The sequence below is a fragment of the Saimiri boliviensis genome, chromosome 1, assembly GCF_048565385.1.
Source record: "Saimiri boliviensis isolate mSaiBol1 chromosome 1, mSaiBol1.pri, whole genome shotgun sequence".
In the NCBI taxonomy this organism is placed as follows: Eukaryota; Metazoa; Chordata; class Mammalia; order Primates; family Cebidae; genus Saimiri; species Saimiri boliviensis.
Genome location: NC_133449.1, coordinates 191,513,279 through 191,534,025, shown reverse-complemented (window position 1 = coordinate 191,534,025; position 20,747 = coordinate 191,513,279). Strand labels below are relative to the sequence as shown.

At 39.5% G+C, this 20,747-nt stretch overlaps 1 protein-coding gene across 1 annotated transcript in view; it reads right to left on the bottom strand.

Moving 5' to 3' along the window:
- LOC141580586 (uncharacterized) overlaps positions 1-20,747 on the bottom strand; it is an 862,829-nt gene that overhangs the window by 647,432 nt on the left and 194,650 nt on the right. Inside the window, exon 8 of the mRNA XM_074382346.1 lies at positions 17,013-17,164. Within this exon, the coding sequence (XP_074238447.1) occupies positions 17,013-17,164 (152 nt within the window). The remainder of the gene's footprint in view (positions 1-17,012; positions 17,165-20,747) is intronic.

The following is a 20,747-nucleotide window of genomic DNA, read 5'->3' as shown; positions in this document are numbered from 1 at the left end:
GGGAACACTGGGAGGCAACCAGCTTCAAGGTGCAGAAAATCATAAGAGAGGCCAGAACATAACTGAGGTGGAGTGAGACTTCCTTCTTCCCGGCCCTTCTTTCAATGGTAGATGGACAATAGCATGTTAATGTCCTATATAATACGGATATTGAGACTTTCATTTTCCATGTGCCTCATGAACAAAGGAAAGTTCCAGGACACATGGCAGAATCACCCAATTTGCTCCATGGGAGGTGGGGTTTAGTGTAATTTTCACCTCATGTTTTGAAAGGAAGTGGGTATTGACCTCTTCTTGTAAGTATACTGAAGGAAGCCTTGTGGTCATGACCATGCAACAGTGCTTTATTGGACACCTATGGATCAAGAATCTGACCCTCAAATCAGAATCCAGGGAAAGATGCTGATGACCCTAAAAACTCCTGATGACCCTAAAAACTATCTTTTTTTTTTTTTTTTTCAGAGTAGAAGGCTGGTTTTGATATAGAAATCAAGAGCATGGGTAGGAAATTTCCCTTTGTTTGTTACCTGCTCTGCTGGCTTCTCATATGGCTCAATATTTCTCCTCCATTAAGAATATTGTAAGATGAAGCCTTGGGAGCAGATGGAGAATGTCTTTGTCTACATCACTGAAGCCACAGAGCAGTAAGCCAGCACTAACACCAGGGACCAGCATCCACATCTGTGTCACTCCCACAGATGCTGAGAAGACAATTCCCAATATGGGGGAAATGCATGGACTTAGGAAATGTCCTTTCTTCTGGAAGAAGAGAAGGAGAAAGTATACTTCTGACTCATTCAGCAAACAGAGAGTTAAAGCATTCCAGGCCACCTTCCCTAACGTGTGTGTAGTGAGACAGTCAACGAGGTCACCATGGATACATCTGGCTGCATCTGCCTGAGTTATTTGTATTGAACAGATTGCTACAGGGTGGTTTTTTCTGGCCTCATTATGTGCGTGTAATGCCAATTAAATAACAGGAATGAAAATTAAAAAAGAAAATATCTGCCCCTGCTGGGTTTAATCTCATTAGTGCAAAGTCAAATGATTAGTCCAGGGGAAAAAAAAAGGGCTCCAACAGCAGCAAAGACAGCAGTAAAGTTGCAAGTATCTTTTGCATCACGCCGAGGTGATGAATCAGAATTGCACAGTCAATTGAAGACACCAGAGCCTTTCCTATATTAAGACCATGTTATGGCTTGGGTACCACTGAGTTGGGCCTCTGCCTAAATGAAGAGGGAGAATGCCATGGCACATCCCAAACTTCAAATTGATAATAAAAAATTGCTATGTCAGTCATTTTAAGGACGGGTGTCCTGTTTCCTTGGGTCCACTGTAAAACCTGGCAGATGTTTACTTTATAGTGCTCCATGGGTTATATAATCTTTAATCATCAGTTTCCCTTCAAATTAATCAAACCATGCAGCTCTACAGTGCCAGCAGCACTGAGCAGCTCTTGGAGAAAATGGTAAATAGAAGGATCTGCCCAATTTCAGCCTCAAAGTTCATTTAAAACCGCTTGAGCAGTTTAGAGGTACACCAGCAGGGGGCTCATCCTCAGCTAAGCCTCAGGTGGAAAATACCAAGTTTTTCCTCCTTTCAGAAAGTTTGAGAAGTATCAGCTACAGCTATAGGCTATTCCAGGGTGAAGACTTGAAGTGGTCAGCTGTGCAAAATGACCAAGCGCAGGTTTTCCCCTGGGACTCACTGACATGTATTCTTTTACTTTTAAAGTACTTTATCCCCTTATCTCATTTTACCTTCACCCTGAGAAGCAGAGGAAACAGGAACCATGTCAATATTTCAGGTGAAGAAAGCAAGGTACAGATCAGGAACCCAGCTCTCCTGACCATCTTTTAGTTAACTGCTCCACCGAGCCCTCCAGGAGCCAGTCAAACGAACCAGGCAAAGACACATAATCATCTATCTAGAAAAACTTCAGCTGGGATGACGCATGCACCACGTTCTCTCATGGTGCTATAAAGTGACATACTTTGCCTGCCCAGGATGGAGACAACTGGACCGTTTCCCAGCCCCTAACCAGTGAAAAGCAATCTTCCAGATCAAGTAATCTTTAACAGGGGTCCAGAGTCAGAACTCAGGAGGCCTCTGAATTCTCTTACATAATATGCAGACATGTGTGTGCGTGTATGTGTACATGAATTCCTCAGCAAGAAGGTAAAACTTTCCTCAGATGTTGTACCTCTGTGACCTTTAAAAGGTTCAGAGTCCTGATCTCTACAGATGAAGAGACCCACATTTATTTTGAAAAGGCAGAAAAGAAAGCCAGAGCTGTCTACGTGAGTGTGGTAGTCACCTCTTCAAAGCAATGGAGATCCCATGAGACAGGACATTCTCAAGAACAGCCAATGCTCTGGAATGGGAAGATCATAGGATTTTGGATTCAGAGAGATATAGGTTTGCAATATTAACCATGTGCTCTTCGTCAAGTTACTGAGCATGTCTTATCTTCAGTTTCCTCTCCCATAAAATTTTTAAAAACGAAAATAATGTAAATACTCAGTCCCAACTTTCAGGGTTGTTGCAAGGATTCAGTGAGGAATCAGTAATAGATCAAGTTCCTGACAAAGGGAAGATCTGTAATAAATGTTGGTTTACTTCTATTTGGCATCCCTGAGAAAGAATAAGACCAAAACCAAAATGTAGCTTTGACCCTGCCTGGCCTGGAAAAAGTATAAGGAATCAAGAGAAGAGGATCAACATATGGCCTGGGCAGAGAACAGAGAAGAGATATGCAAGAACTTCACAAAATGAGTTAAGCACAGGGCATGGCCTCAGATATTCTTGGGCCAGCCCCAGCAGATGGGATCCTGGACGGCAGGACTCAAACCCAAACTTTGGGACTTCAGTCCAACCCTCTCCGTTATTCCTCCGTAAATCCTGCTTCCACGTGCCTCTGTTGTTTCAGGTTTGCATTCATCTCTCCTCATTTAATGACAAGGCTAAAAATAGTCTGCAATTAAATAACCAAATCTGTTAACTTTAAACAAAAAAGGGTAATGTACTTTTATAAAATAATATCCATATCATAAGCCAACTGTCAAGGAAAATGAATGAGCCAGCTAAGAGGTCATTTGCACCTGTAAATAATTCCGCATGGAATTGTCAATGCACCACGATTGAAGCACTGTCAGGGGAGGACTCTATGCTGAAAACATACAGGACAGGCACCCTTCCTCCCCACTCCTACTTTGGTGGCTGTTGGGCATCTAAACAGTACATTCCAACATGTTCTGCTCTCTGTGCCCTGGATTTTGTAGGATAGCTCTGATTTGACATGGTGCGACAGTCCCCTTGCATTCTTTGCCAGAGCGGTGGAAGCTAGAACACCCTTGACATTGGTCCTTATAGCAATTGAAGGTCACAAGCCTGCCCCTGGGTGGCTCTGACAATGAGAAGGTCTCACCTTGGCAAGGGGAGGAGAGATGGTGAGGGAATGACCAGGAGTCCCAACTTTATGGCTCCTGAAGAATGTAAACTAGGGTATGCACTGAAATACAGGCAAGTGTGGCTCTTCACACACATTGCTACAAATCAGAAAGGTTTTTTAATAGACCAATTAATGATACAGTTCTCCTTTTTATTCCTTTTTCAATATTCTGATGATGTGTTTTAACTTATGCATGTTTATGTCCTTTACTTCATCTGCATATTTCTTTAAACATTTCTTGCTGCAAAGCAAATTAGCCCCTCAGCAGAACAAAAAAAAAACTGTCTTTAATCATTATACATGTAAAAATACATATTAATATATAGTATGGTGATAAAATAATTTTATATTTATATTACACATAAATATCTCGACATACAAAATAAATACATAAATAAATGTATTTCTTAAAAACTCAATCAACATTGGATGTCCTGGCTTATTCAACAAAAAAAATTAATAGCTAAGGTGCCTAGATTTATTAGAAGCAGCATGAGCGTTCCTCACATTGTTTCCGAAATATATATTGATCCTTACCTCTTCCAGCTCATACAAATGCATGCACACATGCCGACCTGGAATTAACGTGACCCCAAGATAGCCAGAGTGAGCACCATTGCTCATTTCTCTGGTGATTGTCAGCGAATGAAACAGCAGAGAGCCAGAGCCTAAGGAGGTTTGGATTGACGGGAAAAGATGAGTCTAAAAGCACCAGGTTCCCCAAGAGCAGGGGTGAGGACAGGAGGCAGAATGGAAGGCAGGGGCTTAGACCCCAGCCTCCTCTCGGCAGCGAGAAAGCTGCCAGAAGCCACAAGACAGGGAGAAAAGAATGAAGGGTAGCCATGCTCCCAGCCTTCGCACAGCCTCTCACAGCAGTTTGGACTGGACACCATGTTTCCTTCTCCTTTCTCAGGCTGCCCTATTCTTAGTACACTGATGTATTTGGATACTTTCTAGCTGGTAAGACTGAGAGAAATTCACCCTCTTCTAAATTTTGTTTTGTTTTGTTTTTCAACACAGTACTCAGAAAGTTCCCACTGGATCTATTCTGGTGCCTGAAAGTTGGAAAATGTGACCTGCCATGCTTTTTGATTTGGAAATAGATACTGTGAAAGTAAATGACAGTGATAAGCTAATATTTTCTACCCTGCACAGAGCGGTGCTAAGGAAATATTTACAGTCCTGGTGGGATGGGAATTAGTCCTTGTATCTTCAGAACATTGTGACATCAGTTCAATTACAATCTATGTGAAGCCAAGGAGGATTCTTTAGAGCCTATATTAAATTTTTCAATAGAAATTCCACACTCAGCAAACCCATCACAGATTTGCCTCCAACAAGAAAATTATTGTGTCACATTTGTTCAGTCATGTGGTAGCAGAGAATAATAAAGTCTCTGTATACAACTTTGAAATGACCCCCCAGAAAACACCAGTGCAGCTGGAGGACTCAGACTTCAAATCAACACTGAATCCCTTTAGGAAATAAGGAGCAAATCATATACAAAGTAAATAAAGAGAAATTTATCCAACACGTAGCATTTGGAGAAGAAGTGGGTCTTGGGAATTAGCTCAGGCTAAGGAATCATAATCATTCTCTGATCACTAAAAATGTTTCTGGGGCCACAAAATCAAGCAGTCACTGACAGACAAGAGTCTTGGTGTCCATTGGTATGATACAATAGCAAATGGCTAAGGTTGGAGATAATGACAATACAACCACAGGCACCTCTTGAGCACATGCTCTACACCAGGAATCAACAGGACGATTTCAAGACAGGTTAAACATATATTCAATATACAACTCGAGTTATTATTAACTTATTTAGTCCACCTTTAAGAGATAGGTACCTTTTAAGGCACAGAGAGGTTAAGTAACTTGGCCAAAGTCATACGGCTAATAAATGTCAGAGCCAGGACTCAAACCAATCTGGACATCTGATCCCAGAGGTACGCTTTTATTTATTCTATGCTTTCTTGGGGACATGTGTTAATAGCAAACTTGTATTTAGACACAATTTAGCATATATGATCCTGTTGATTCTTACAAAGCAGTCCTTTCAGAGGATAAACTGTGAGTAACTTTAAGGAAACTGTTTTAAAAAAAAAATCTTATTTCCTAGTCATGTTTATTCTTCCCAAGAGCACCATCTTCCAGAGGAGGAACACTGGAAATAACCATACATCAGACACCTGAAGGAATGGCCTCAGAATATAACACTATCAAGCAATCTCAAGGTGGGTTAGTACTCAAACATTTAATGTTTCATCGCCAGCAACTTTAGCCTCTATATAACCCTCCTTGGAAGAAATATGAACATTTATTCTCCTGAAAGTATAAAGTATTACATTTAACATGTATTGAATATAGCCCCATTTTATTCTACATTCCTTTCATCTGCAACAATCATCTGGAAGTATAAAATGCATGTGCTCACTAGGGAACTGCAGAAAATTAATTCCCAGCAAATTTTGTCAATGACTGTCACTCACTTTCCTACTTATAGTATTGTTCTGTTGCTGCACAGACGTATCATTAAGTGTTGCTGTGAAAGAAGATAGATAACACATTTCTATTTTGCAGGAGTCAAGTCTAAAGGGAAATCAGATCTTGCTTAGGATTGTCATAGTTGCGTAATTGCCCTTAAAATCCAGCTGTGAGTTGTGTTCCTACACATAGTTACATGTGACCCAAGTCTTTTCTGAGCTGAGTACATGAATACCCTCTCCTCTGGCTCAATTATGTGACAGCTGCTCACAGGCTCTGCCACTGTACCCACTTCAGTTCATTTACTTCACAGATAGCAGAGTATCTTTGATCAGATTAAATTACTTCTAGATATATTCTCTTTGAGGGCAGGAAATCTACAGTTTATGTATCTCAGGATGTTATGTAAATACCCTCGCTCAGTAAGTAATGATTGAATGAATAAATTGTTTAACTCTACTACCAGTGGGTTGATAATCTGGCATTTCTTTCTACAAGTCCATGGCCCTGCTGCAAATCTGGGTTATGCCTCAGTGCATCCCTATCTTTTTCTTGCCCAGTGATGCTTTGCTAAGCATAAGACAAGGGGCACCATGCGCTTCATTTCAGCCTGTCATATGACAGGTGCTTAAAAATATTACCCAGGAGTAGACGAGAGAAGACAGTCATCTAATTATATGATTTGTTTTATAATGACCACTCTAAGTACTCTGTTCCAGCTAGCTCTCAATATGTGGATTTAACTTTCATTCAAGTCTAACTCTCCCAGATTGACCAGGCAAGAATAAAAATATCACAAGGGAACTAAACCCTCAGCTTTGACTGACAGTCTTGGCTATCAAATTCAGGAAATAAATTTTGACCGCAAAGGTTTCAAGGTACCCAAGAGAGAGTCTGCTGAGGCAGACGGGACACCATGGGAGGGAAGAGCCATCAGAAAGGAAAGGCACTTGGCACATAAGGAACAGATGGGCCTGGACGTTCTCTACCTTCAATTTTTGTTCAATTGAACACAGAGAATTTTGTAGTATCATCTTAATCACAGTAAATCCAGAACCTGTGAACATCACAAAGGATACATTAAACTGTTTAGCTGTTTCATTAAAAATAATGGCTTGCACTCAATAAAATGCCCCAGAAAATGGCAATGATTTTGATTTAATCTAAAAGGTTGTTGCCATGGGGCTCACCCAATTATTAATTAATTATCTACAAACACAGTCCAGATTTACTATCGTTATCCCAACACCTATTATATTGCAACTACAAACCCAAATACAAATTTGGTCACTAAAATCTGCATAAATACAGAAAATGAACTTTAGGAATTCAGTCTCAGAAATTTTATTCTAAAAGTCTGAACATCACATATATTTCTGGGAGATTAAATTTCATATATCCAATAAATTACTGAGGCACAATCTCTACCTTTCCCAGAATTCAGAATAAAACAAAAGCAGAAGAAAACTTTGACTCTACAATTTCAGCTCTGCCCTACCCAATAGAAGTACTGTATTCATTCAGGAAATGCAAACAGAAATGATTTGAAATTAGCCCATCAAGCAAGCTTCAAGTAATCCGTCTGGGCATCAATACATTGCTTGCCTATAACAGATACACCATTTTGACGTTTTGGTATAAATGTATTTGCCATAATGAATAGGGAAAATGGCATACCATCTGAAGAGTCTCCTTTTTCTCTTCCCATGTCGATAAGAATTTCGGGGAAACCACCTGAGACAGAAACTCTATCTGAGTCTGAACTCTAGGCAAAATTGTACCAGCACAAGACTCCGGTGTGACTGAAGTAACATTTGAATTATTTTTTAACTTAAATTAGCCCAGCTAATTTTTGTATTTTAGTAGAGACGGGGTTTCACCATGTTGACCAGGATGGTCTCGATCTCTTGATCTCGTGATTCGCCTGCCTTGGCCTCCCATAGTGCTGGCATTATAGACTTGAGCCACCGCACCTGGCCTGAGTCTGAACTCTTAAGGGTGGATCCATAGAGGAACACTGATTCCAGTATTTGACTGAGAGCAACAGCAACTCACCTAACAATACCGTCAGCAAGAGGAAAGCTGAACAGTTCATTACCATGCTGGCTTCTGAACCTAAGGGGAATCTTAATAGACAGAAGTAATTAAAATCAATACTCATATGGTAGTTGTGAAAAGGAAAAAAGGCTCGAGATAAATTTTTAAATGAAGAAAAATTACCATTTCAGTTCTCATGCCAACCTTGCTATCTGGCTCTCCAACAAATATTTGCCCACAGGTCATCTTTCTGGGAAGGCCTAAGCACTTGAAGGAAGAGAGCATACATAAAAGAAATACAGGGAAAAGTTAAACCTTTCAACCTCTGTCCCCTAAAATCCTCTCCCAGGGGCAGCCAGAAACATTAGTTTCAAGTCCACCTAAAGCACTTCCTGAGCCCTAGGTAGTGTGGTCAGAGACACCGCATTTGTGAAGCTGGAGTCATGCTCACATTAAACACTCTGATGCTAGAAAGTGAGAAAATTGGATTTTAATTCTGACTATGTGACCTTGAGAAATTTATTTAATCTCTCTAGGCCCCAGTTTTTCATCTGTAACATTAAACACACACACACACACACACACACACACACACACACACACACAGATGATCTCTAAGATTCCTTTAAACACGCACACACACACACACACACACACAGATGATCTCTAAGATTCCTTTAAACACACACACACACACACAGATGATCTCTAAGATTCCTTTAAACATGCACACACACACACACACACACACACAGATGATCTCTAAGATTCCTTTAAACACACACACACACACACAGATGATCTCTAAGATTCCTTTAAACACACACACACACACACACACACACACAGATGATCTCTAAGATTCCTTCAGTTGTGAGGTGCAGATGGGAGCCAAGAATATATGTCTAAATATATAAGTGCAAATAATAGGCATCCCATTTAAAGTATAATGTTTATGCTTCTGATTTTCCTTTAAAACAAAGATTTTGTCATATCATGTTCTTCATTCATAGCTTCCCATACCAATGTGTAACCTCCAAGAGAAATGTGGGGTTTGGTTTTGTTTCAAAATATCTTTTGGGAAGGTGATATGGGAAAATGTAAAATCATGCCCCAAACTTCATTACCACACTGTATTCTGGCTTTTCTTCAGATGTTGTAGTATTGTTCATTACAAGGCAGATTCTGGTAAAAGGCAAATCTCAACGTAGGCAAAATTGTCCCAGCACAAGATTCTGGTATGACTGAAATAACATTTGAGTTATTTTTTAACTTAATAATATGAACTGGTGCCAGCCAAGGACAGTTGTCCATGACCATATAACAAGATGATAAGAAATGAATTTGATACAAGCATAGTAGCTGTGGGTGACAGAGGGGGACAAAGGGTTTGTTTGATGTTGTTTGTTTTTTGTTTTTACTGTATTAGTTTTAAACTGTTAAATTTTTTATTTAAAAAATACTCATGGTAAAATATTCAAATAGCACTAAAAGAAACACAGTGAAAACTTAAGTCTTCTTCCAACTTCTGTCCCCTAAAATCCTCTCCCAAGGGCAGCCAGTGACATTAGCTTCTCATGTGGCCTTTCAGAGGCACACTAGGCATATACAAATGATATGTATATAGAGGACTTCCTCTTTTTTAAAACACAAATTTAGCACACTTTACACATTGTTCTGAATATTCTTTTTCAACTTTCACATATATCACAGATAGTGTGACTTATCATTACATGCCTCATTATTTTAAAGGCACATGTTTAATTTACATAATCAGTTCCATACTGATAGGCATTTAAATTGTCTCCAATTGTTTGCTATTACAAGCACTCATTAAATAAATATCCTGGGACATACTTCTCTGTGCACTTGTGAATGTATCTGTGGTATACATCAGAAAGATAGAATTGCTGGGCTATGGGTATGTGCATTTGTAACTTTAAGAGATATAGCAAAATGTCCTGTGGAAAAATTATATCAACTTACATTCTCAAAACTAAAGGATGAGTTTGCTGCTTCCCCCATTTCTACCAATAGGGTATAGCATCTTTCTTAGGATCTTTTGCCTATGTAAGGGATAAAAAGAGTCACCTCTTGTCATTGTTTTATTATGAAATATGTTTATTATGAGAATAGTTGTCTGTTTCTTCATGTGTTTTATACCATTGTTAAAGTTAACAGTGACGGCCATAAGATTGTGTCTTGCAGACCTCCAACTACAAGGAGCATAAGTGACCAAGGGTCCTAGTTGCCGTCCTCTGCTCCCTGCACATGACTGAGCCTGGCAGAGATATTAGGTCGGCCCGTTCTTGAGAGACACGAGACTCTTTAGAGGGTTACATTGGCTCAAGGGCTCCTCAACAACCTTGCAGAAGTTTCCTTAGACAGTACTCTTGGTCTGAAATGCTTTTACTCAACATTCCTTCCCTCTCTCCTTCACTAGGGTCAGATTCACATCATGGTCTAAGAACCTTCCCAGCCTTAACCAGATCCCTCCCCATTTCCTCTCAATTCCCCGTGCACATTTAATCCCCTATTGGCACTATTTCTCACTAGACTCACATTAATACATTAGCTGTACTTTGCTTTATTGTTCTAGTGCATGTTTCTTTGTTGCTTTATAGGCATTCCTAATATAATAATGATTGAGACCTTTTCTGTCACATATATTGCAATTATCCTTGCTTAGTCGGTTTAAACCTCTGGCTTACTTTGTGATGTCTTTCCCATTTAGAAGCATGTCTATAATTTCTAGGTGATGCTTGGGAGTCTCTATATAAGATGTGGGTGTAACTCTTCTTGATCTGGAGATATAGACAGTAAGTTGCAGGCCCAACTCACATCAATATGCAAAAGCAAAATATGAGGAAGCATAGGAGACCCACAGCAGTCACTGGTCTGGGTGGACACAGCAAAGATCCCGCACCCCAGGTGCGGAGAATGCTCTTTAAATAGGCTGCAGTCTTGCTATACGGGAGAAGCTTTCCAAATATCACTGTCCATAGCCCTTGACTCCCAATTTCTAGAAATTTTTTCTTTTCTATTGCCTTTCTTGGAGTTCTCTAATACAGATGAAGAACATGTCCTCAATGAAGACTGAGAAACTTTCCCGATCTACTTCTGACCAAAAGTCATTTTAGGTTTTCAATAGTCAGTTTCTCTTAGTTCAGGCTGCTGGGTCTTACAACAATACAACTCTCCTAAAAACTTAACTTTGTGGTTATTTGTGGCCTGTAGGCTCCTTGTGCCAGCACCTGTGCCTATGGTTCTCTCCTAGACAAGCTTAGATTTGCTGTATTTCTTTGCTTTCTCATCCTGACACCTTCACGTCATTTTCTCTGCCTCTCTTACTGCCCCCCATATGTACACACACACATGCACACACACATATATGCATACATATATGTGTGCATATGTACATACATATATGTGTACACGTATGTATTTTTGGGGGGGGGGCAGATATTTATTAAGTGCCCATTTTTTGGAAGGCTATGTAATAGGCATTCATATACTTTTAAATACATGAAGCAAAATGCTGTATTCCAAATCACCCTTGGGAAGGGAAAGTAAAGATTTCCATGGGATCTCCCTGGATGCCTTCTTCAGGGTGCATGTATACACACACCTCCACACACATATATACATACATATATGTGTACACATATATGTACATGTACGCATACGTGTACACATATGTATGTATATGTGTGTGGTGTGTGTATACATGCGTGTGTACATGTGTACATATATGTACACATATATGTATGTATATATATGTGTGGAGGGGGGTGTGTGTGTATATATATACACATATACATATACAGGTATTGATCGACTTACGACCTATGCAACTTACGACCATTCGACTTTACGATCCCAATCGCTAGCCACGACTGCTCCGCGTCTGGCAGCGCAAACGTTGCCCAGCTGGGAGTACAACAGTGTGGACCAGCTTCTGCTGGTGCACTACCATCTCCGTGTGCACCATTTCAACTGTACATATAGCCTACTCAACTTACGACCAAATCGTGTTACGGCTGTTCCACGGTCCCAACCGTGGTCGTAAGTCGAGCACTAGCTGTATATATAAAATTTGAACTGCAGGTACCTTAGGTCTATCTGGCTACAAAGTGAGAGCCATAACTTCAGCTTTCATTCCCCCATGCCATTTTACCTTATTGAAAGGATTTTTGGGATACTGCCTCATTAGTTGGACCCCTATTCCAAGACATCTTAATACACTCAAAGGTTTTAACAATGTATGGCAACCACACTCTTGATTTGCTATTTGCCAGGAGGGTGAGTTTATTCAGCCTTTGTTGTCCAATTTTGTCTTTCATCCGTTGAGTCTGAGAAGCAGTGGTCTTTTCCAAACCCCCAAGTCTCTCCAAATTTCTGGACTCCCTTTCCTTCCTTGTACTCCTGCTTGCACTGACCAGTCTTTTTCTGAGCTTGCCATGAATCATTTACAGCAACCAACACATGCTACTAAGATTCTCTTTTCAACAGTTTCTATAACGTTACAAATGTATTAGGTAAATGATTTGCCTTCAAAGCTATTCCAACAAACACTCTTAACAAATGTTTTGCCACTGTATAATATGAATCACCATTCCAGACTCTGACAAGTTCGTTTGCCACCCTCTATCGAGCATCTAGGCCAATGCTACCTATTTCATAGTTTTGTTATGCAGAATCCCTCTTCTTAGGTCCTAATTTCTGTATTTGATGGGAGAGATTAGGTTATGCTGTGGGAACAAGCTCTGAATGTCAATAAAAGTCGAATTTTTATTTAAAAGTTGTATTGTTTATAAAAAGTTGTTTATTTTCTAAACAATACAATTTTGTTTATCAAAAGTTGTATTGTCAATAAAAATGTACGTCATGACGTATCAATGCAGGTCGGCAGAGGGACTCTGCTCATCATTTCACGCAGGGATCAACGTGACAGGACTACCTCTCAGCAGGCACTTCTACGATCACAGTAGAAGGGAGGAAATGTGGAGACCCACTAAGTGGTACTGCCTCTGTCCACTTCTGCCTGGAAGTGGCACGGACCAGGTCCGCTCATGCAGTACTAGCCAAGTAGACTATAAGGCCATGACTAACTTCAGGAATAGAGGGAGTATTATTATCTGTTTTCACATCATTGTCTATTTTCACAGGCAAAGAGGACTAGAAATACTCAGGGAACAATCACTGATTTCTACCGCAGTTACTGTGCCTTTCCACCCTTCCTCCTCCCCCTTTTTTCCTCCTCCTGTTCTCCCTTCTCCTTCCTCTTCCTGATCCTCCTCCTTTTTTTTTTTTTTTCGGCTGTCTCTCTCAAGGCTTCATCACTAAAGGTCTTGAGTTAACTTTAATATGACTTTTAACATCTTTTTCTATCCCAGCCCCAAGTTGCTCATATACTGATCACCAGTATAAACAGGGTCGCAGTTCACAGGTAGTAAAGCCCAAATTCTTGGAGTTGCATAAAAAGTATCAGACATAAATATAAATAGGCTTGAATTTTACTTAAAGAAAACCCGCAACTTGGCAGTCTGTTCAGATTTCTAGGGAGAAATAATTCATTATTATCCACTGGGTCTGCTGTATGAGCCAAGAGTGAGGATACTTCTTGTTTACACAAAATTCATATCCTGACCCTACATGAAAGTTAGGTTGTTGAGGCTATCCTGCCAAATCCAAAGCTATGAATTAAAACACATTTTCTGACAGAGCCAGGGATCCACATAAATGAATACTCCTATGAGCTAATCACAAGTCCATAGGGGGCTTTTAGTTATCACTTCCAGCAAAAGACAGTTACAGATCATTGTAAACTAATTGGGCCTAGCAGAAATGCTATCTTGTTCAAAAATGTATCACTATTCCAGAGGACCTGTTTGACTCTCTGATTTAAAAAAAAAAAAAAAAATCTACTTAACTTGGGGAAAAGTGGTTTCAGTGGTTTCTTAAAATCTCTTTTTAACAATTTACCCTAAGAAATTTTATTAAAATATTCCCTTTAAATTTATAGGGACTGGGGAACTTTGCAATCAAATTCATTCGTATCCAGCAAAAAACGTCAGCTTCTTGTTGTAGATCCTATGTCTTATCTTACAATGCAATGCTATGGAATAATTGTTTTACACCTTTTAGAACAAAAGCATCACCAAATATGAAGACAAATAACTCAGGTGCTAGTCTTGGTTGTTCCATTTTTGGAAAGTGAGCTTTTCTAAGATAGGATTTCTACAACCGCAGAGTATATCGGCTGAACTGGGCTGTGGGGAGAGTGCATCCTAAGTTAATTCTCTGTGACTGTTTTCTTCCTGGGCAATCAGATTTAACATTTCTACTAATCTTACCCCAGTTGTTCCAATACTACATCAAAGTTGAAGTGTTTGAAAATTCCTTTCAATTTGTCAAAACAAACTCCTTAAAACCTTATTAAATAACCTCCCTCCTACCCTGACACAACGAATCTTGCCCTGACCTGCTTTATCATTTTCCATCACACTCATATCCCTTTCTGGCATACAGAGTTATCTATTACATTGTTTATCTTCAATTTTCCATCTCATCTCACTAGGACATCAGCTCCAAGAGAGCAAGAATCTCGTTCTGTTCACTGACATTACCTGAATTCCTAGAACAATGTCTGGCATATAAAAGATAGCAATATTTTGGCACATAAAAAACCGATATTTGTTGAATAAAATAATGAATTTGTGCATTGAAAAAAAAGTTTTTTAAACACTGTTTAATAAAAAAGAATCATCATGATGACAACTCCCCTTCATGCCCTCCCCATCACTTCTACCCTACTCCACCACTGAACCAACTTAGTATTGGACTTGCAAACTCATCTGGCCTTACTTAAGCAGTTTTGAATTTTATTAATTTTTAAACTTTTATAAAAATATTATTATGGAGAAAGGGTCTCACTCACTCTGTTGCCCAGGCTAGACTGCAGTGGCACAATCACGGCTCACTGCAGCCTCGACCTTCTGGACTCAAGCAATCCTCTCATCTCAGCCTCCTAAATAGCTGGGACCACAGGTACGGGCCACCACACCTGGATAATGTTTTTGTATTTTTGTAGAGAGGGGGTCTCTCTGTGTTATCCATACTGGTCTCAAACTCCTGGCCTTAAGTGATCCTTTCATCTCAGTTTCCCAAAGTGCTGGGATTACAGATGTGAGCCACCACACCCAGCCAAGTTATGAATTGTACAATTCCCCTTGATCCCCCACTTCCTCGATCCCCCACTTCTGGGCTGCCATGCAGATTGTGAGCAAGAAATATGAAAGGTTATTTCCTAAGGTGAATGCTGAAAGTTTTTTCAAAGTGATTGTGAGTGGGTTGGACCACTTTGGCTTCAAAACCCACCTTTTCCTGTTTTCACACTTGATTGTGTGTGTCACTGACCGGCAAGTACAGATGTGAGATTCCTTCTGCTGTGCTGAGTGCAGCCTCTTGTTCCTCCTAGATCTCCTCCAGTCCTCTACAGGTCAAGCTTTGCTTCAGGCAAAGTCATTCACTTATCAAAATTAACCCGTTGCTGTGTTCAAATCTAGATAGGAAACAATTCACTTTTCTTTTTTCCTACAGCAATCTTTGACTCTGAAATATCACTACTTCAGAAACAGACTCTCTCAAGTTCCAAACTGGTAGTCCTTACCTCTTTTAACTTAAACAAGACTTTTAAAAATATTTTACTTATAGAAATCATTTAATAAATTTTTCTCCTTTAAAAAATGAAATCTATCAATTTTGTCTAGATTTTTCTGGAAAAATAATCATGGTTACACAGTTGGTGTTTCAACTTCTATAGACTTTTACTCCCACTATATATGCATATATATTTTACTGTATATATTTGAGACAGAAAACACAGCACTTAAGACCATAGCTATTTTCAGCAAAAATATGAACCAATCCAAATGCCCATCGATGATAGATGGACAAAGAAAATGTGGCACATATACACCATGGAATACTATGTAGCCATAAAAAAGATGAGTTTGTGTCCTTTGTAGGGACATGGATGAATCTGGAAACCATCATTCTCAGCAAACTGACACAAGAACAGAAAATCAAGCACCACATGTTCTCACTCATAGGTGGGTGCTGAACAATGAGAACACATGGACACAGGGAGGGGAGCACCACACAATGGGGTCAGTGTTGGGGCGGCTAAGGGAGGGAGAGCAGTGGGGAGGGGAGGCTGGGAGGGATAACATAGGGAGAAATGCCAGTTGCAGATGATGGGGGGATGGAGGAAGCAAACCCCCTGGCCAAGTATGTAGCTGTCCACCAATCCTGCATGATCAGCACATATACCCCAAAACCTAAAGTACAATTAAAAAAAAAAAAGAACATAGCTATTTTCTCTTAGATATTTCACCTATTATTTGGATATATAACTATCAGAAAGAGGAGGAGTGCATGGTTATGGCATCAACATTTGTATATTCAGTCCTCCTATAAATGTGGTGAATTGAACAGAAGAAAGTAAGGGAGGAGAAGAGAAGGGATACCTTTACTCCGTACTAATTCTTTTCACTTAAAAAAATAAAGCCTCAATATTAAGATCACTAAAATTTATTTGGAAAAGTATTCTTAACCTCTTTTTATTGTGTTTTAAAGACATTCAGTTAAAAAGTGATTTAAATAAATACAAATATCTGCACTAATATTAGTTGTATTTGCTATTAAGTGTCAACAGCTCAAATACTGCTTTTAACCCTGGGATCCCACCCCTGGCTTGGACAGACTCCTCTTTTAACTTGCTCTGAATTGTTAACTCGGAGACCAAACTTCGCCTAGGTGTCTTCACAGTTCTAGTTCCTCTAAAGTCACTTTACATGAAAAGCCTTTACAAACCGCTTTCATTATGTCAAGTCATCCTTCTCCCAATTTTTCTTTTTTTTTTTTTTTATTTAAAAAAGAGACCTAGCTAATTTAAAACTAGTCCTAAATAGAGTGTTTAATTTCTTCATGTGGAAGGAAAGCCTAGGCATCCTTGTCTGCTACTAGCACTCACCGGAACAAGCATCCATGAGTTTGCCCTGTGGGCAGTGCCTGAGATTCAAAAGAGCACTCCAGCATGCCTGACTCCAAGGCCTGAGCCGTGCTCCCTGCGTGGTATCATGTTCTGCGTGATCTTGCCAATCAACACCAGACCCGACATCCCTTCTGTGGGAAACAGACGCACAGAGTCAAATAGCGTGCTTCTGTAGTAAGTCATTAACATGAAATCTCATGTTCACCGTTTTATAAATACAAGGCAGTCCTTTTGACTTCTTTTTATCTTATTTGTAGCTTGAGCTTGTTCCTTTTCTGATTTAGATTAAGTAGGTCCTATAAACAAAAGATTAGATACACAACTTTTGTCTGAAAGAGTCTGGAATGATAAAAGAAAGCTTTCCAAACTTACTGCTTAAAAATACATTGCATCATGAATTAGAAATCTCTAAACAGTGATAACGATGATCTCATCACCAAACAGGGATGTCCTGAGCCTTCCCAGCTAACTCAAATGTTACTGAGAAATACTTCTTCTTTTCTCCTTATGTTTCCATCCTGTAAGGTATGCTGATCAGTGTAATCCCAGATCTCGTGTCCCAGTCTCACACTACTGTTAGAGACCAGGTAATGTGGGGGGCATTAGAAGGATGCAAGGCTCAGCCCCTTCCTTCTTTGGTAGAGCTGGCTTTATCTGAGGAAAGCATACGTTTGGCATAAGTTGTATAGAGGGAAGGCTACCTCACTGTAATGCTAACTGGAACTGAACGGTATGTCTGCCTAATTCTGGAGTTCAGTATTAACCTGACCCTTTCGATAACAGACTTTATATTTATCTTGTGATACGTTAGTATCTACATTTTCTTTTCCTTTTTTTTTTTTTTTTTTTTTTTTTTGCCAAGTTATCCAAAACCTAGAAAGGGAAGAGGATTTGTTATGTTTTTAGTGGGGGGACCAAACTTAAGTGATACAACATAGACTTAGAAATGTAAAGAGTTTCTCATTTAAATAACACATGTTTTAAAAGAACAGGTATTGGGCTCAAAGACTTCACAGATGCCTGGAAAGAAATGTGCACTGTTATATTCTGATGACTAGAAACACTCACCTGCAGGGAAATTGTCAATAAATTATTAATTATGTTATAGACATAATTCAGCATTAGAATGTTGGAAACTCAATAACACTATACAGATGATTCACACTTAAATCACGGTGCATTAAAGAAAACTAGTATGCAAAATAACTGATTTAAAATACATTGTACTGTCTCATAAAAATGTTAGAGTTCAGCTTGTAATCCTAACCTAGAAGACAGTATCAGATAAATCAGAGCCCTGAAAAGCAAGTATTTATTCAAATATTATTTTAAAAGAAATAGGTTGGGCCGGGCGCGGTGGCTCACACCTGTAATCCCAGCACTTTGGGAGGCCGAGGCGGGTGGATCACAAGGTCAAGAGATCAAGACCATCCTGGTCAACATGGTGAAACCCCGTCTCTACTAAAAATACAAAAATCAGCTGGGCATGGTGGCGCGTGCCTGTAATCCCAGCTACTCAGGAGGCTGAGGCAGGAGAATTGCCTGAACACAGGACGCGGAGGTTGCGGTGAGCCGAGATCACGCCATTGCACTCCAGCCTGGGTAACAAGAGCGAAACTCCGTCTCAAAAAAAAAAAGAAAGAAATAGGTTAAAAAAGGTCCTTTGGAACGACTTACCCCAAGTATATTCTATGAAACGTGAATCTATGTTTCCTTCAATATAAAAAGTCTCCTTGCTCAGTGAAGCTTGGGGAATACCTTATGTTATTATCTCTCCTCCTGAAGCTTCACAATGTAGACTAACACATTAAAGGCTTTGTGAAGCCCAGCTTAATTTGTTTTAACCCAATATTCATCAAACACGTCTAACTGCAGAATGCTATTTTCAAGTAGCATCGATTCCCACGGAACACACTCTGGAAAATGTTATAACAACAGCATGATTAAGATGTAACACCCAAATTCCATAAGGAATACTGGTAGATAGCATATTGCCCCAGTTCTTGCATTCTTGGTGTAATATGAAATTCAGGGGTGGGACTCACACTCCACAGAGTTTCATCAATGAGTTTAAGCAGCAGAAAAATTTATATAATGCATATATCAAACATGATATTGTGAAACTGTATAAAGACTGAGACTTGAGATTATCTGGGCACTTTACAGGTATTAAATCCATTCACCTCACCAGCAATCACTGGGGTAGGACACTGGAATGAACTTGACTCTGTCTTCAAAGGACCTTCACTGTATTCCTTGAAATAGAATTAGGCAAGGATTTTCTCTCAGCTTTTTCCCAAGTGGACCATCATTTTTCCTCCCTGCTACTACCACACCTGTCTTTCTAGTCACTCGGATTGTAATGTCTCAACTTCCTACCATCTGGATAATGACAGGCCATATAGCAGTTGTTAGTTGTCTACCCAACTCTCTACTGCAGTGGGAATTTCTTTAAATTTCATCTGTGGTTATCTATTCTGAGAGTCGCGGTTCCCAAACTGCTTGCCAAGGAGCTCTGGTACGCTACAGTAATCTCACAGGTAACTTACGTGTATTATTTTTCTATATAGCTGTTAAGTTGTTATGTATAAATACTTAAGTTGTTTTGAACTATCTACCTAATAAACACAGTTAGGTTTTTCTTTTGGCCTAGGCATGACTGTGAAAAATACACTGAAACACTAAGGGCACTAAGTTCCTGAAAGTGAGAGAGTTTGAAACCCTCTGCCTCAGAGGCTTAGAGAAAAGAAAACATTTCAGAGATTTCGGCCTAGGTAAGGAAATATTCCTCCGCAGATTTATCTTCCCCTTTTGTTAAAAAAAAAACAAAACTGAAAGTACCATAACGATGTTAAGAATCTAAAAAGTTAGTATTATATATGAAAAGGTAACTCTACTGATATATTGAAACCAAAAAACAAAGGAAAAGCTTTCTAAGTTTATAAAAATTTTATCTCTGTGTCAGAGAAAGTAATTCAATGCATTGTCCATTTGAGCCTAAGGAATAAATAAGCCAATGAGTGATAAATACTCACTTTTAATGTTTTCAAGAAGAGAAACCAGTGAAAAGATAGTTCAGCTCTGATGCACAGAAGCTGGAAGGGTCACAATTGCTACAACTGGCATGATATCTATCTCCTCAAACCTGTTCCTTCTCCTTGGTTTTCTTCAAGGTCAGAGTAACCTGCCACTCAGGCAGCTTTAAGAATGGTCCCCAAGGAGTATTAACATCTTTTTAACTCTAAGCCATATTCCTCCCTAAAGAAAGTATGCCTGAATTTGTGAAAGTCTCCATCCTGGAGCCAAGCACAGGAGACCAAGAAGCTAAGAAAATGTTCCTGCGACTATTTCTATCTTTAATGCATAGCTTTCCATTCTTCAAGTTCTTAGGGTTAAGGAGCTCAAATAATGTAAGGAGAGCAAAATATGGACCATAAATTATTGAGTTTAGCCCACAAAAAAATCAGTCTACAAATCCACCCGAGGCATGAGGGTTCTAGAATCCTGCCTAATGTCAGCAGAGGATAAGAATCTTAATTACTTCAGCAGTCACCGTCTTGTTTCTATTCTCCAGCCTACTGTTTTTCTCCCCTTGATCAGCTAGTAACACCAGTCATCAAAGGCTGCACCAGTAACCTCTCTCTCTCCTTTTATCAGCACACATTCCTGTCAACCTGCAAATCCTAGCACTACATTACCAGCTCGCTTCAAAGA